This window comes from Durio zibethinus, chromosome 7 (genome assembly GCF_047325235.1).
Source record: "Durio zibethinus cultivar Kanyao isolate XHJ-2024 chromosome 7, ASM4732523v1, whole genome shotgun sequence".
NCBI lineage: Eukaryota > Viridiplantae > Streptophyta > Magnoliopsida > Malvales > Malvaceae > Durio > Durio zibethinus.
Window position 1 is genome coordinate 26,982,365 of NC_143168.1, and position 17,816 is coordinate 27,000,180.

Here is a 17,816-nt window from a genome sequence, read left to right on the forward strand (position 1 = left end):
TAATCCTAAGATTAAGCCATGACCACTAGCATAAATAACAAAAAAATAACCAACACCAGAAAAATAGGAACAACATGAAACATTCAACTAAGCAACATTCATGAATCCACATTAGTAGTCCTAAACACATCTTCTAACAGTCATACGCATTATTCCTTACAACACCTTCAGTCTCCTCTAGAGGGGACCTTCTGAAGAAGGATTTACATTTGCTCTCCAGAGGCTTTCCATTGCTACTCATCCAGGTGATGCTTGCCTTTAATGCTGCAGGGCTTGGCTCTTGCTGCACTCAGTTTCTTCCACCAGCCAAAGTAGTCTTGCCACTTGAAGGTCTGTATTTTCAGACAGATGAAAACATATGATTATAGTTTCATGGTTTCAATAACAACTCAATTAGCATAGCCAGCTATTTGAAGGTTTATGTTCGGTCAAGGCTGGGTTGGCAAATTCAAGTAACAAACTACTGGACAAGGTTTCAACGGATCTCACATTGTTTGTTGTGGTGTTTGTAAGACAAAGATTAGCATGATACGCCAATAATAGAGAAACTATAGCCATGAAAACCATAAGTAGTACTTGGGTGTTATATAAGCACAACAGCCACTGCGACAAACCAATAGACAATTTATTGAACTCAAAATATCTACTGCAAGATCCAAAACATAAAGCAGAAAACATTTCAAAATAATGAAGACACTATAGGAAGTTAATCTTGCTTTAGTTTTTTCAAAACAAAAGTTGTAGTCTCACATCAAGCAATAACCCTTGGCAATAATTCAGATTACAGAATATATAAAAACTCACCTGTACAATGTGAGGAGCTGAACTGCCAAAAGAATTATCTACACCATAATAAACTGGAAAAACAAAGAAAATGGCGTGGAACATTTAGTATGTAGAGCATTAAGAAACTAGAAAATCTTAGTACAAATTGATTTACCTGTTAAAATATATACTACTTTCAATTCTTGCAATCGCCCAGCAAGAACCAATCCAATAGCAATTGTCCCATAAATGCAAAGAAGGATATGACTGCAGAATGCTAAATATGATCTTCATTCTTCTTTAAAATTGTGGGTTTGAAGTAATAATTAGGATTGACTAATTGAAGGACAAAATAAGAATTGTTGATACAACTAATTACAAATATCATACAAAAATCCACATTGTCAAAGGCTGAACCAGTAAAGCATTAACAGAGGAAATGCTAGCTTAGAATTTGATGTCTATGGTATCCATCTATTGACAGTGGCCATGACAGAACACAAGAAAGATCAATATCATGCGACGAAATTTACGGTTAAATAGATGCTAGGTGTCTCCATATACATATTCTTAAAAGAGATCTTTAGGTAGAGAAAAATCCAAACTACGGTTAAAGTTACCTAGAAATCAATAGAGACAATCCAAATCAATCGAAAATAGAAAAAATTTAAAAACAAACATTGGTAGGTAGTGAAATAGGGTTCTGGAACCCTGAAACATGACAGCTTTGACAGGGTTGGTGGTAGTGCAGAGAGTGCTCCATTCATCTTGAAACAAAGAATTGCCACACCAACTATAAAGAAATTGTGAGAATATGAGAAGACAAATGAAGTTTAGCAAAAGAATACCTTTAATTCTCAAAAGAACATAAGGTGAAGCACTTCTCTCAAAACCATAGAAAACATTCTTTTTTATTCAGCTTGAGCTTGTGTCAGACAATCTTCCTTCGCTATAGAATTCTGGACATTCTGTAAACATAACAACATCATAATAAAAGTGAAACCAAACTCTGTTAAAAGAACCACATATTTCAGAGAATTCTATAAACAAGGTGACATACATAGCCACTAAGTTTTGAATATGAAACTAAAAAAATATTTAAAATATCAGATTACTTCTGATTGCATGGCTGTAATCTTCCATTCTATAAAAATGTTACTATGGATTGTACACTTTTATGAGTGGGCATCAAATCTTCATTTGAATAATGATAATCTTTATTATCAGATAAAGAATACAGAAGTATCTACTACATCCTATATATGTAGTTTTGTTGTCTGCTAAAAAACACTTATCCATAAACTAAATCCATGAATTATTGTCAGAAAGATTAAATTTAATTAGTCCGAAATCACACTCTAAGACGTTCTGCTTTAGTTAACATCTCAGAACATAGAAAAGCAACCATAATTAATTAAGCAAAATTGCAAGTATTTAGAATGGTTAGCTTTAACAGAGTGTAGAAGCAAAAGGAATAAAAAATTCTAAAATTTTGAAAAAAAAAAAGGTATCTGAATGACCACATACCATTTCTATGAAAAGTAAGAGTGTAGATTGCCATCCCAACGCTCTTTATCTTCAGCTATCTACTGTAAGATCTTTAAGTTGTGGAAGAACTCTGGCTACTAAAGCTGGAAACACATCCTTCAGACTCCAACAATTCAAAACAAAAAATAAATTTAGATTTTGAAACGTTAAAATTCCTTGGGGGTCCATGTTCCAAACATTCTTCAATTTTGGTAGATTAACAACATACAATTCTCTTAGTTGAGTAGCCACAACATTTGTTTCTTTCATATTTAACCTTTGGAGTTCAAATATATGTTCCACTGAACTACAACTAGATATTTTGAGAGTTTGAAGTCGTTGAAATGTACTCAACAAATCAAATGGAAAAATGGTAAAGAGCCCAACAGCCACAGCGACAAACCAAAAGACAATTTATTAAACTCAAAATATCTACTGCAAGAAGCAAAACTTAAAGCAGAAAATATCTCAAAATAATGAAGATAATATAGGAAGTTAATCTTCCTTTAGTTGTTTCAAAACAATAATTGTAGCTCACATCAAGCAATAACCCTTAGCAATAATTCAGATGGCATATGACACTCACCTGCACGATATGAGGAGCTAAACTGCCAAAAGAATCATCTACACCATAATAAACTGGAAAAACAAAGACAATTACATTAATTGTTTAGTCGATGGATCATTAAGAATCTAGAAAACGTTAGTCCAAATCGATTTACCCCTTAAAATATATACAACTCTCAATTCTTTCAATTGTCCCGCAAAAATTGTCCCGTACATGCAAAGAAGGATATGACTGCAGAATGCTAAATATGATCTTCATTCTTCTTCAGAATTGTGGGTTTGAAGAAATAACTAGGATTGACTAATTGAAGGACAAAACAAGAATTGTTGATACAACTAATTACAAATATCATACCAAAATCCACATTGTCAAAGGCTGAACCAGTAAAGCATTAACAGAGGAAATCCTAGCTTAGAATTTGATGTCTATGGTAGCCATCTATTGACAGTAGCCATGACAAGAACACAAGAAAGATCAATATCATGTGATGTAATTTACAGTTAAATAAAATATACATATTCGTAAACAAGATCTTTAAGAATATCAAAATCCGAACTACTGTCAAGGTACCTAGAGATCAATACAAAAATCCAAATCACTCAATATTGCAAAAATTTTAAAAACAAACATTGTTAGGTAGAGAAATAGGCTTCTGGAACCCTGAAACATGGCAGCTTTGACAGGGTTGGTGGTAGAGCAGAGGTGTGCTCCATTCATCCTGAAACAAAGAAGCACCACACCAACTATAAAGAAATTCTAACATTATGAGAAGACAAATGAAGTTTTGCAAAAGAATACCTTTAATTCTCAAAAGAACATGAGGTGAAGCACTTGTCTCAAAAACATAGAAAACGTTTTTTTTATTCAGCTTGAGCTTTGTGTCACGCAACCTTCCTCCGCTATAGAATTCTGGACACTCTGTAAACATAACAACATCATAATAAAAGTGAAATCAAACTCTGTTAAAAGAACCACATATTTGCAGAGAATTCTAAAAACAAGGTGACATATATAACCACTAAGTTTTGACTATGCAACTGCAAAAAAGGTTTAACATATCAGATTACTTCTGATTTCGTGGCTATAATCTTCCATTCCATAAAAATGTGACTGCAATTTTATGAGTGAGCATCAAATCTTCATTTCAATAATAATAATCTTTATTACCGGATAAAGAATAAAGGTGCGTCTACTCCATCCTGTATATGTAGTTTTACTGTCTGCTGAAAAACACTTATCCATCAACTGAATTCCTGAATTTCTTTTCAGAAAGATTAAACTTAATTAGTCCGTAATTATTCTCTATGGCATTCTGCTTTAGTATAATATGTCAGAACATAGAAAAACAATCCTAGTTAATTAAGCCAAATTGCAACTATTTAGAATGGTTAGCTTTAACATACTTTAGAAGCAAAATGAACAAAAAATTCTGAAATTTTGTAAAAAAAAAAGAAAAGAAAAGAGAGTATTTGAATCAACACATACCATTTCTATGAAAATTTGTTCCATGGTGGTGTTTAGATTGCCATCCCAACGCTCTTTATCTTCAGCAAATTGCACTCTCCGCAAACTTGGTGTAGCTAACTCTCCTCCGCAGAAAATCTCCATCTTTGGACAGTTTCTCACAATAACCTCTTTCAAAGAAGGGAATTCGAAGGCATAATCCCCTGAGCAGAGGCTTGATAAGCTCGGAAGACTACAAAGTTCCAAAGACTTCAGCTGGGAGAAGACGATGCCATCCTTCACATCATCACTTCCATAAGCTATGGTTTCTTCTATCATTTGGCAATCAATAATTCTCAATTTTGTGAGTGCCACCATGCTTTTTGCCGTTGGGAGTGCCACTAAATTCTTAAGCCCTTGACAATTTGACACTTCCAGAGTTGTCAAATGTTTAAAATACACATAGGACGGCGCTAAATTCTTTAATTTGTCACATTTCCACAGTTGTAGTGTTGAAAGGTTGCTGAAAACTTCTCCAACTTGGAATTCTTCCTTCCAGATATGTGTCAACTCAGGAAGCTCATGCAGCGTTAATTCACTCAACCGAGCAAGTGTTCCTGGATGTTCCTCCTCACCCCCAAGTCCTTCGCATTGAAATATGTTACTGAAGGGAGCTTCTCTCACAACAAGCTTTTCAAGATTTGGTAATAAATGAGTGAAACTGTTTAAGATAGTAACTGATCTATTGGCAACTCTTTCGAGCCAAAGATCTGTTAGTTTGCAAAAGTATTGGGTCGGAAGTTGTCCATACCATATCTCCATCATAATGTCATTCTTTTCCAATAGTAACCATTCTAAATTGGGGAATGCATTCTGAGAATCACAATTACAAAATATGTTAAAACAAAAACAATGATTTTGAATGGTAAATTTCATCTATGATCTTTAACTTTTAGGTTGCTCTATTTATATCCTTAACCTTTGAAATTTCCATGTTGATTATTTTGTCACATTTTTTCAATAACAATTGAGACAAATGTTCACATGGCATTCAAAGGGAATGTCCACGTGACATGTTACATGGTAAAAGCCTTATTTGGTGCAGTGGCGGGACCAAAATAAAAAAAAAAATTAAAAATCATGGATGAAATTTATCATGCATGTAAAACATATTATGTTTAACCAACCTAACTTGTATTAACGAAACTTTTTTTAGTATTACATCTATATATAAGAATTTTTTTTTTAAATTACAAGTAAAAGAGAAATTATAATTATAATAAAATACTACACCTATATATAAGAAATCATTGAATAATCAAATAAATAAATTAATCAGCAAATTAGAACTTAACTAAACAAATTCTACAAAAAGTTAAAACTTTTGAAAGGTTTAAATCCTTTGTTGTTTCTATAAAAGGATTTTATGTCACTAAAAATTCAACAATCGATAGCTAATATTATTGAATTTTAATTATGGGTTATAGGTTCATTTTATTATAGAATATATCACAATTAGAATTATATTAATTCATTTAAATATTATAAATTTAATTTTATTAATATTAGTCAAATTATTATTTTTTAAATATTAATTTAATTAATATTTTCTAATTTTATTATTATGTATATATTCAATTATATTGTTATTTAAAGGACATTAAATTCTAATATAATGAAATAAAATATTTAATATTACTATCAAATGGTAATAAAAATATTATGCAAATAATATAATTTTATTTAACAAATACAATATTATTTTTATTTAGTTCTTAAAATTTTATTGCGTATTGAATTATTATTATTATATTTGCGATGATTTAAGTAATTTTTTATATTTAACAAAATTACTTATCAAATATGTTTTATGTTTTCAAAACAAAATTTTTGAAAACAAAAAAATGAAAATAGAAAAGTATAGTATAGCAGTCTTTAAATGCTTACATTGTACATAAACACTAGGGGTTCATACCTCAGTGACGCAAAACAAGGGTTGTTGAAAAGAGATAATTTCCGATTGGCTCTCTCTAAGTGTTTCCGAAAAGCTTAGGTACTGCCTAGCTAATATCTCCACATTGTCGCATCCTTTCACCTGCAATTGTTTTAAGGATGGCCAGCTTGTAGTATGCGGCCTGGAGTAGAAGTTCTTCAATTTGGGCAATTGTTGAAGTAACAAGTTTCTTACTTTAGGAAATATAAAATTAGTCGCTGATTCAATGGAATTGAATCCATGATCAGGTCTAATTATGTCTACTAAGGATTCACAGTTCACAATTAAAAAAAAATTTCGAGTTTGTCAAGTCTTTCCGTCATATGAAATGGAAATATATTCAAAAGTTTTTCACAATTTTCCACTAAAAGGACAGTTAGTTCATAAAATGAACCCAAAATGAGTTTATCCTCCCATATCATTGTCCAATTTCCAGAGCCAATGATTGCCAAATCTCTTAAGTTAGGAAACACCACCTATAAAAAAATTTATTTGATTGCATTAATAAGAAGAAATAAACTATACTACTAAATTGATAAGATACACAAAAGAGAAGGAAAAATGTCAATTTCAAATCTTAACAAAAATTTAAGAAAGATGAAATAAGTAGATGAAAGAACCACTGTTTAAAGGATTCTGATTAAGAGCATAAAAAACTACTAATTTTTTCTACAATTGCATTGCAAGTAGATAGCACATCATTGCAATAATTATAATAATAAAATAACTGGTGTTTAGCCCTTGCGTTGCATGGGGTTAATTTTAATATATTAATTACTTATAACTAGATAAAATTAAGTAGGATATAGAGGATAATAACACTTGAAATGTAAATATATTATTTTAATTTTTATATATTTTTTCTTTTTTTAAAACTATTATATATACAATTTTTATGATTGCTTTATTTTACTCCCTTTTATTATGTATGTACTTCTAATGTTGAACATATATCAATCTTACAGTAGTGTTGGAAATTTTGTATATAATATAAATTTGGTAAGATATTCGATTTATCATATGTGAATATTCAAATCTTTTAAAGGTAAGAAGAGTAATTAAGTAATTTCATTTAAATATAATTTAAAAAAAATAAAATAGGCGTAGAAAAAAAAATAGAGATGCATTTAGAAGCACCAAAAAAACAAATCCCTTTAACATCCTCTGCAATTAAAAGATTTTCAATGGATGTCAAATGCAAAATCCTTTGGAAATTCTTTTAATAGTAAGGTATAGATAAGTAATTAAAATGTATATACATATTAAGGTAATTAAAGGTATACCTCATCTATTATAATAGAAATTTATTGTATTATTTTTTATAATTAATTTTTTATAGACTAAGTAATTAAAATCCTAAAGTAGTATTAAAGTTCGATATTTTCTAATTTGCTATCATCCTTTTGCATGCAAAAAGAGAAAAAAAAATACACAAAGTGGAAGAGTGCTAATATAATACACAAACTACTTATAAAAATAAATTTAAATAGGACATTGAGTAACATGAGGAATTATCACTTTATAATTATTTAATAATATACATATTCTATGAATTATGTAACATTGTCATTTCATTTTCTGACTTTCTAATATTATGTTTTCCTTATTTTGTTAAATTATTTTCAAGAAAGTACATTAAAACCAATTTATTATGCTATTTAAAATTTATTGACTATTTTTATATGTTACGAGATATAAAATAAATTTAAATAACTAACACAAGATATATATATATATATATATATATAGAGAGAGAGAGAGAGAGAGAGAAAGTAAGGATTTACTTATACTAATATAAGTTTTATATTTTTTTTAACATTTGGATCAAAATCAAATTCATAAATAATTTGAATCAAAATAATAATTTTAATTTTAGTAATTTTGATCCAAGAATAATATAAAATGTAAGATTTACACTAATGTAGGTAGATACCTCTTCATATATAAAGAAAGGAGGGACAAATTTACATCAGTCTAAAATTTTTTAGTTTTATATATTTTTTTAATCATTAATTTCAATAGATCAAAGTAATTGAAGAGACAAATGAAAAAATGGTTTAATCTCATCTATTAAATCTATTGATATCAATGACTAGAAAAAGGTATAAAACTAAAATTAAAAAGTTTTATACTGACGTAAGTTAATCACTTTATATATTTATATATATGTGTGTGTAAGGATCTACTTACAATCGATATGAGAGTTACACATTTTTTTTACCTTTATATCAAAATTAAATCCTTAACACTTACATTTAACCATTTTGATTAAAAGGTCAAAAAATGTGTAGCTCTTAAGCTAGGATAAGTGAATCTCTCCTCTCTTTAATAGGAAAATAGACTTTCATAAAAAAGAAAAAAAATGTGAAGAGGAAAAACAATAGTCCCTTTATATCTAATTCAATTAGAATATATAAAAAAAAATAACATTTTGTGACTTATTTATTATATATTAATAATAAATCTTATACATATTTAAACTTTTTAATGATAGAAAGGTATACAGATTAAATTTGATTAAAAATAGTTTATTTTGATAAAAAATTCAAGATTAATAAAGAAATAAAATAGATCAAAATTAATTAATCTTTAGTTCAATAAGAAAATTATCAACTAAGATAAGTTTATTTTAATAAAGTTTTCAGTGTTAATAAGAAAATAAATAAATATTAGACAACATTTCAATTTAATAAAATATATTAATTAAGAGTAAAATAGTTAATGTAATGAATAAGAAATAAACAAATATTATCCAATATTTCAATTTAATAAAAAGTCATTAATAGAAAATAAAGAACAATATGCAGAAACAAAAACTAACCTTATCATTGAACAATGGTGCAATACCAATATTCTCTATATTCTGCTCTCTTGGAGATGAAGATATGAATGCAACCATCTTAGGGCAATCCACTAACCCAAGTGCTGTCAAATATGGACATTCCACCGTATTACTTCCCAAATAAAAACTTCTTAAGTTTGAAAATGACACAATACTTATGGATTGAAGGGAAGGAAACATGATTGTGTTTGTAGCTGCTTCCTCTGCTCCATCATTTGTGATAATTTGCTCCATCATCGGACAATTTCTAACTTGCATCTGCTTCAATTGCACAAGATCCAAAACCATGGAAGTGGTAAATACGTATGTCGAGCTATTACATTCATAAACTTCCAAACATTTAAGATTTTTTAAATTTAAACTTTTTGGAAGATTATCCCTCCAGATCTCTATTGCCTTGGAAAACTCAGTAAGCATTAGATACTCCATTGCTTCATAGTCAACCTACGGAATCCAATTTATGACACCAATTATTACCACACACAAAAAAAAAAAGAATATATAAAACTTGAATAAAATCAAACCCAAAAAATAATAATAAATGGTTGAAAATAACATCTACCAATAAAAAGCTTGCCTAAAAAGACATTTATTTCAAAGATTAAAAAAAAAAAACTTTTGTAAATCAGTAAGTACCTTTTTTTTGAACAACTGTTGAATGGTGCTAGTAAGGTCACCATCCCAATGTCCCTTCTCATCTTTGTCAGTTACTTGTACTCTTTGCAGAGTTGGAGCATTTAACTCTCCCTTGCAAAAGATCTCCAATTCAGGACACTGGCTTACAATTACTTGGTCCAAAGATGGGAATCCAAATGTGTGATTGCCTGAACAAAAGCTTTTGAGGCTTGGTAAATGTCCAAGTTCCAAACATTTCAACCGGTTGAAAATAATGACAGAGGCTGCTTCATCATCTCCCTCATTTCCAATAATTTGTTTCATTGAAACACAGTTTTTTATTCTCAAATTTTTGAGTTGGACCAAACTTTGGACTGCTAAGGATGTAACTAAGTTTATCATTGCTTCACATTCCCGAACATCCAAAGTCATGAGATTTTGAAAAGGTGTTGAGGACAATCCTAAGCTAATCAAGTTGCCACAATTGGAAACTTCAAGTGTTTCAAGATTGGGAAAATTGCAGTCAAGTCGTGACCCTTGCGTCCATATGTGTTTTTTATAATAAAGGCTGTTCAGTCTTAAGTTTCTAATAGGTAAAAGCGTTTGAGCATTGGTCCCCTTACCAAAACCTCCTTCGGAGGAGAATAAATCCATAAATTTGCAACAAATCACCTCAAGCTTTTCCAAATTGCTGAATCTTTCAAGAAAGATAGTTGGGAAAATAGCAGATTCATCGTGGTAGCATTCCAAATAAAGAGCTTTTATTTCATGGAAAATGCCTTTGGAAACCTTGCTATCACATATGATTGCAATGTCATCGCTGGTCAAGGACACTTCTTCTAATTTAGGAACCACCTAAAAAAGCAAAGAAAAATCAATTAGAATTTTGTACTTTTCTAGTGAAAATGGAAAATTTATCTACTAAGAGATATATTACAGCATCTAAGCATTTGGCTAATTGGTACATAGGTGCTTGTGTCTCTTTGCTTAAAGTCTAAAGAGCTAGTGAATTTCCATTATAAGACTTTTAGAAATGATATAATTCAAATTTGAATGAAATGATCAATAAAAAAGATCAGGTACAAGGTATTATTAACAAGGTAGCTTTTTAAGTATGTGCTAGAGGTCATACCTTTTCAACTAACAAGAGTGGTGGTTGGATTGGGGACTCCAAATGGTCATCCTCATTCATTTCTGGCAAATTAAGGTATCCGATGTCAAGTATCTTCACTTTGTTGCAGTGGTATGTTTTCAACTTTTTTAACATTGGCCACTTTGTTGTATGCATTCCTGGATAAAAACATTTAAGTTTTGGAAGGTTCCATAGCACTAGGGAGGACACTTGATCAAACTCAAAATTAGTAACACCCATTTCCCATCCTTCCGCTTTCGAAACAATCTCCTCCACTGCGCAGCTATCTACTGTAAGATCTTTAAGTTGTGGAAGAACTCTGGCAATTGAGGCCGGAAACACATACTTCAAACTCCAACAGGCCCTAACGTATACTACATTTAAATTTTGAAATGTCAAAATTCCTTGGGGGTCCTTGTTCCAAACATTCTTCAATTTTGGTAGATTAAAAACATACAATTCTCTTAGTTGGGTAACCACAACCCGCGGGTCTTCCATATTTAACATTTGTAGTTCAAATACCTCTTCTAGTGAACCACAATGGGATACTGACATACTTTGCAGTAGTTGGAATGTTCCTCCCAACAGCATAGTAGATGGAAAAATAGTCAATAACTCATCACAGTGTCTAACCTCCATTCTTTCCAGTATGCAAAAGGAACTTGCAGACAGGTGATTGTGCCATATCATCTTCATATTGCTCAAGTGGGATAGGTTCATCTTTGCCAAAGTAGGAAATGCAACCTATATGCAATTCATACCATTAATAAGTAATATATAAAAGTTAGTTCCAACAATATATCAAAAACCTTAAAAGCCATACACAGGTTAAGCAAGTTTACAAAAGAAAATATTAACTGTAATACCTTTTCACTGAAGAGAACTTGTGGAGAGAAACATTGGTTCTCCTCCATTGTAGATTTATATATGAATCCCTCCAATCGAGGACAGTTCTTTATCTCCAATAACTTCAAGGATGGGAATTCAATATTATAATCTTTTGAACAAAATCCAATGATATGCTGAAGATTCCTTATCTTTAGAGAGTTTAATTGAGGAAATGAAATCGTAGACTTGTTTTCTTCTTCTATATCTTCTGTAAATATTATCTCCCTCAAGCACTTGCATTCAACTATCTCAAAACATTTGAGATGTGCTAGACTTGTAGCCATGGAAGATGATAATAGATGTTTTAAGTTGTCACAACCCTTAATGATCAAACTTGTCAGATTCTGAGTGTAGTCAGATTTATTTGAAAGCTGGCTGTGCCATATCCTTTCAACATTGATTGAGGACAAATGAAGATTCTCCAAGCAAGGGAAGACCCTCTACATGTGTGTAATTATTCTAGAATTAAAACATTGAAAAAAAAAAAGGAATGATGTTTTCCAACACAAGAATAGGCTCAAAAAACATTACTACTCAAGAATACATAATTACCTTTCGACTGAAAAGTGGCAACTGATGTTGAGGTATGAAAGCAGAGCCCGGTTTGTTCTCAGAGCAGAAGCTAACGAGCTTTGGTAGATCTTCAAGTGTCAAAGATCGTAATTGGAGAAACTCAATTATATCAACTGCATCATGATCATCAACGATATATTGGATCTCCAAACCATTTTGGATATGGAGATTCTTCAAATATCGAAAACAATGCCAGTCATGGAATTCAGGCAGCACAATCTCGGCACCTTTCATTTCTTCAAGGTACAGATCTTCAGTGTTCATCAACAACCTTTTAATTCCAGGATCCAAATGATGAATGCTTGTGTTTAGCTTCAAGTTAAGTGTTCTCAAGCATTCATTCTTAAAAAACCTATCCCTTGCCTGATCTCCTATGAAAATCTTATATCTTTTCAATTTCGCTGGGAACAAGTCTTTTGGAATAATCTTAGCATCAAAAATATGAACATTTAAAGTGGTCAAGCAAGACAAAGCCTTCAATTCAGCAAGACTAGCATTGACTTGTCCCTCTACTTCCCAATGAACAAAACTATTGGCCATAAATAATTCTTCTAATCTGGAAAAACTTGATAAGAGACCTCGTGGTATTACCTTGAGTTTGGTACAGTCACTCAGATCTAACAACTTTAGTTTAACCAGTTGCCCAATTTCCTTAGGCAGCATTTCAATATCAGAACTCAAAAGGCTAAGAATTTCTAAATTCTTAAGCTCTCCAATAAGGGTAATATCTCCCAGCACACATTGATCTAGGCACAATGTTCGAAGATTTTTTAAAAGACTAATTGATGAAGGTAAGTACGAAAAATGCATCTTAGTCAAATCTAATACTTCAAGATTTTTCATTTCCAAGAAAAAGCTGGTTGGTATTTTCACAGAAGAATCCTTGCTACCCACAAAGAAAAAGGTAAGTCGCGGACATTTCAACTCTTTCGGAAAATAGCTAATATTAGCATATCTCAAACTAATCATGGTGCATTTTTCCATTGTCTCTCCATTAGGCCAATCTTTCAGAACATCTTCGTCTTTTAATGCAAACACATTGTTGTCCCTAGAAGCAATTGCTAACGCCACATCACAAATGAGATCATGTATATCAACACGCACATTGGTGTAACTATCATGCAACAAACAAGAGGATTTGAGGTCACTCACCACTGTCAGCAATCTATCTCGGGTTTCTTCTACTGTGTTGACACCATGAAATAAACCCAAACCAATGGTATATTTCAGCAAGTCTCCAATAGCAGTGTTATGACCTAGTAGACCACAAAGCAAGAATGTCTGTTTGAGTTCTTCGCTTTCCAACTGGTTGTAACTCAACTCTATCGCTGAATAAATATGTGCTGGTATTCCAGTGAAGTTTGTTGGGGAAGGCCTTTGTAGTTTTCTCAAAGCATCATTCCACGCGAATGACCCTTTGTTTCTTAAAGCCCTTGCAACTGTTACAATGGCGACAGGCAGTCCTGCACATTTTTTCGCTACTTCGATTGCTGTAGATCGCAACTCAGGACTTTCAGCATCGTCCCCAGCCATCTTCTTAAACAGGTCCCAAGCTTCTTTACCTTCTAAAACAGAGAGAGCAAAATTTTTCTGAGCATCCATCTCATTCCTTAGAACATTTAGATCTCTTGACGTGAGCAATATGTTGCATCCCTTATTCTCATCTCCTAAAGGAATCCCCACATCATTCAGATCTAGTTTCTTCCAAATATCATCTAAAATAACGAGAACCTTCTTCTCTTTCTTCAATCTTTCGCGCAATCGACCTGCTCTTACAACCATACTCGTTTCTTCTAATTTTAGACCCAATAAATCTGCAAGTTGGTCTTGAATTTTTTGAACGTCAGGAGTCTGATTCACAATTGCCATAATCACCGAATCAAATAACTTATTTTCTTTGACTTGTCTAGCGACTTCTTTGACTAGAGTGGTTTTGCCCACGCCAGCCATCCCATACACCCCTATCACGTTGATAGTATCATCTTTCAATGCCTCCGTGATGTCTTTAAAAACCATTGCTCTTGATTCGAAGTTCTCAAAATCTTTAGGAGTTGCGTCAACTATTTCTGGCGGAGGAGCAGGGCATGAAACACTGTTGAATTCACCTTGTTGAAGGTGTTCATTAACAGCGGCGACAACTTCTTCTGCTTTCCTGCTAAGTTGGTAGCGAGACTTAATGTTAGGACACAAGCCAATGAAGCACTTGGTGGTTGCTTTGTCTTGAAGATCCTTCACACTTTTCACCTCGTCTTTGATGACCTTGTCCACAGTACTGCACCAAAGCTCGACGTGCGGTTTAATCTTCTCCACGTTCCTTTCTGCAACTTCGATCTCTTTCTGAACACTTTCTCTTTTCGCCAACAACATCTTGATTTTCTCCTCGAAATTTTCAACGTTTTTCTTATAGATAGTTACATATCTCATATGACGTTTGATTTCATGAAAGATGCCTTTCCCAGCTTCCGAAGAAAGTCTGGCTGCAGTGCCAGTTGCAATTGGTTCCATGTTTATTTTTTGGTTGATTGTTTAGTTTCAAGCAAACAAGCAAAGCAAATGACAGAATAAAACAGAGACAACAGGAGAACAATTAACAAGAAAGATAATAGGAATATATGTAAAATCAGTTATGGGTGAAGACTGGAAATGGTTTAGACAGACTCGTCTTCCGAACCGTTAGCAATCAATGAGAGAAACAGAGAGGAAAAAAAGAGAAGAACAAGGGGATTAAAAGCAGGTTAGAAAAAGACAAATGCAGCAAGGAGGGAAGTAGGGAAAAGGGTTTTTTTTAAAAAGAGAAACTGAATTTAAGCAAAAACTTAAGAGTGGAAAACGATTAAAGGGATGAGATGAGTTGAGGAGAAAGGTTGAAGCCTTATTTATGGGCAGATAGAAGAAAGCGACCCATGATGAAAAAATTGAATCAGTCATCAGATTGCCCAAAGTCCTTTCCTTTCTATTAAAGGAAGAAATTAAGAAACTGTTTCACATTGCGATTTGCTTAGAATTTTGAACATAGAAATAGCAATTATAAAGAAAGACTGACCTTCGAAAATACAGCTTCCAAACCGTTTCATGCGTCGCAATCTAAATGCAGTCCCAATCCAAATAGGAAAGAGCAGTTTTGATGAAAGACAAAAATGCCTTAGATAGCTATATTAAAAAAAATATATTATCACTTCAACTAAATAATAGAAAAACTCCAGCATCGTACAATATTTTTTCATTACCAAAACAAAGTCTTTTTTTTTTTTATTTCCCATAGAAAATAAGCCTTCATATTTTTTTTGTTTTTTAATTATATGAGCAATGTAATTCACAATAGAAACATTACTAATTAAGTAAAGAAAGCTTGGTTACTAATTTTATTAAATAAATCAGGTTCTGTTTGATTTTCATTTATATCTTTTAATAAATATAAAAAATACCAACCAATCAAATGGAGTCTAAATAATACATCATTCCAAAAGCATAAGACAAGAAAGTAGCTCCATTCACCAACACTAACAAATAAGAAAGAAAAAAGCAACTCTGTATTTGGATTTTATATATATATATATATATATATATATATATATATCAACTTTTTTTTTCGGTCAAACAAAGTTTAGGGTGCTTTCCATGCACCACCAAAGATAAATAATTGATAATATGATTGGAATCTAAATTTCATCTACGAAATATTTCAATTTTATTGATTCATTTAACTTTTATGGCGATAAAATCAACTTCTATGACAATAAAATCATCTGATTTTAGTGCAACTTGCAATTTTTTTTTTAAATTAATGAGAGTTTGCAATTACTAATAAAATATGACCGGCCAACAAATCATGTGTTAACACTTATAAATCTACAAAAATTGATATAGACAAAAAAAGAAGACATTTGGAAGCGACAAGCAAATAAGGTAGTTGTTATAACAATGTTTTTCTATGCTTTTTAATAACTTTTTTTTAATTCATTAAGTTAATGTCATACATTATCATGATAAGGACAATAGAAGCTACAAGCAAATTTTAATGAAAGACTATCCCCATAATTAGTTGGTCATTATTTTTTTAGCCATGACAACTGCTATCCAAATATAAAACAAATTAATAAACAAATACATACTAGCTACAATAATATTTTACCGCTTACTTCATGTTACAGGAAATATAAAAAAAAATTATAAATAGAAATGTAAAATTATAAACTCTATAAACTTAAGATTTAATTCATTTGATTCTATTGTATTATCGTATTCAATAAATTTAAAATTCAAATATTAATACTTACAACCACTTTTCTTTACTCTTTATCCTCATATTACGAATTTTTTGTTAAAAAATAAGAAGAAGAAGGAGATTAAAATATGTCTTTTTTTTTTGTATAAAACTCTGTTGATATCCGTAAATATAAATATATTTTCAGCCAAAAAAAAAGTGAATTCAAACAGATATAAAGGAAAAAAATATATTGAGATTTTCTAGTAAAAGCATATACAACATCGAGAAAATAATAGACTAAATTAGGTAAAAGATTATATTTATTAATTATTTATTTATGAACCATAAAAGAAAACTTATTATAAATGTAAAAAAAATTAGTACGTACATGCAAAAGAACAAACAGTGAACTTGTAATCCGACACTAATCTCATCATTTTCACTAGTATTTAAATCCATATAATAGCTCTTATTCCATACAAGGCCTATGTTTTCCTTAGTTTTTCTTTTTATAGAAAACTCATGTCTCATGTTAAAATCACATATATTTTCTCTTGTACAAGGTAGATGCATTCTCTCTCATGATTCTAAAGGTTAAAACCCTTCCTCCCTAAAATTGTGTAATAATAATAATAATAATAATAATAATAATAATAATTATTATTATTATTATTATTATTATTATTATTATTACTTGCTTTTGTCCAAACTCATAAAATGGATCATTGAATCTTTAAATAATTGTGATTTATATTTTGAGCTTAATTAAATTTTAATTTTTCTTAAATCAAGAATTAATCTAATTCACGGTTGAGTTTGGGTCAAGCCCAAATTCCAATAATGAATCCAAAATTTTAAAGCTTGTTGGAAATTAATTTGGTTTTATTTTTATTTTTGTGAATAAAAAAAAGAAAAATTTGTAAAAAAGTTGGAAAAAATCAAAATGAAAATCCAAAAAATAAAAAATTTTGAAAAAAAAAAACAGTTAAAAGAATCAGAAAAAAATGGTAGAAGCTAAATCAACTGGTTTGTTAATCCAAATTCCAACCGCCTGCCATCTTAGTTTCACACCATTGGTCTTTATTAGCAGTTGAAATTCAATTGATAATGGAGGCTGGATCCCTGAAAATAAGGGAATTGAACTCCCAATTTTATTCATAAATGGAGCCTTCAAACATGAGAGCCGAGAGTAGGGGGATCAATCACACAAGCAATAAAACACCTTGATCCTTTAACATGTTCTCTACTACCTACAGTTTTCAT

General features: G+C 31.0%; 1 protein-coding gene across 1 annotated transcript; it reads right to left on the reverse strand.

Moving 5' to 3' along the window:
* Positions 1 to 233: 233 nt before the first annotated feature.
* Positions 234 to 14,851, reverse strand: LOC111277596 (uncharacterized). Its single transcript, XM_089763456.1, has 15 exons — positions 12,326 to 14,851; positions 11,752 to 12,213; positions 11,536 to 11,629; positions 10,886 to 11,355; positions 9,775 to 10,608; positions 9,118 to 9,582; positions 6,279 to 6,398; positions 4,346 to 5,176; positions 3,833 to 3,897; positions 3,489 to 3,578; positions 3,376 to 3,430; positions 2,879 to 2,900; positions 1,445 to 1,558; positions 805 to 857; positions 234 to 332 (listed from the first exon to the last, which is right to left on the reverse strand). Exons 1-15 carry the CDS (start codon positions 14,849 to 14,851, stop codon positions 234 to 236), a joined length of 6,300 nt encoding a protein of 2,099 aa, XP_089619582.1.
* Between the last annotated feature and the right edge of the window lie 2,965 nt (positions 14,852 to 17,816).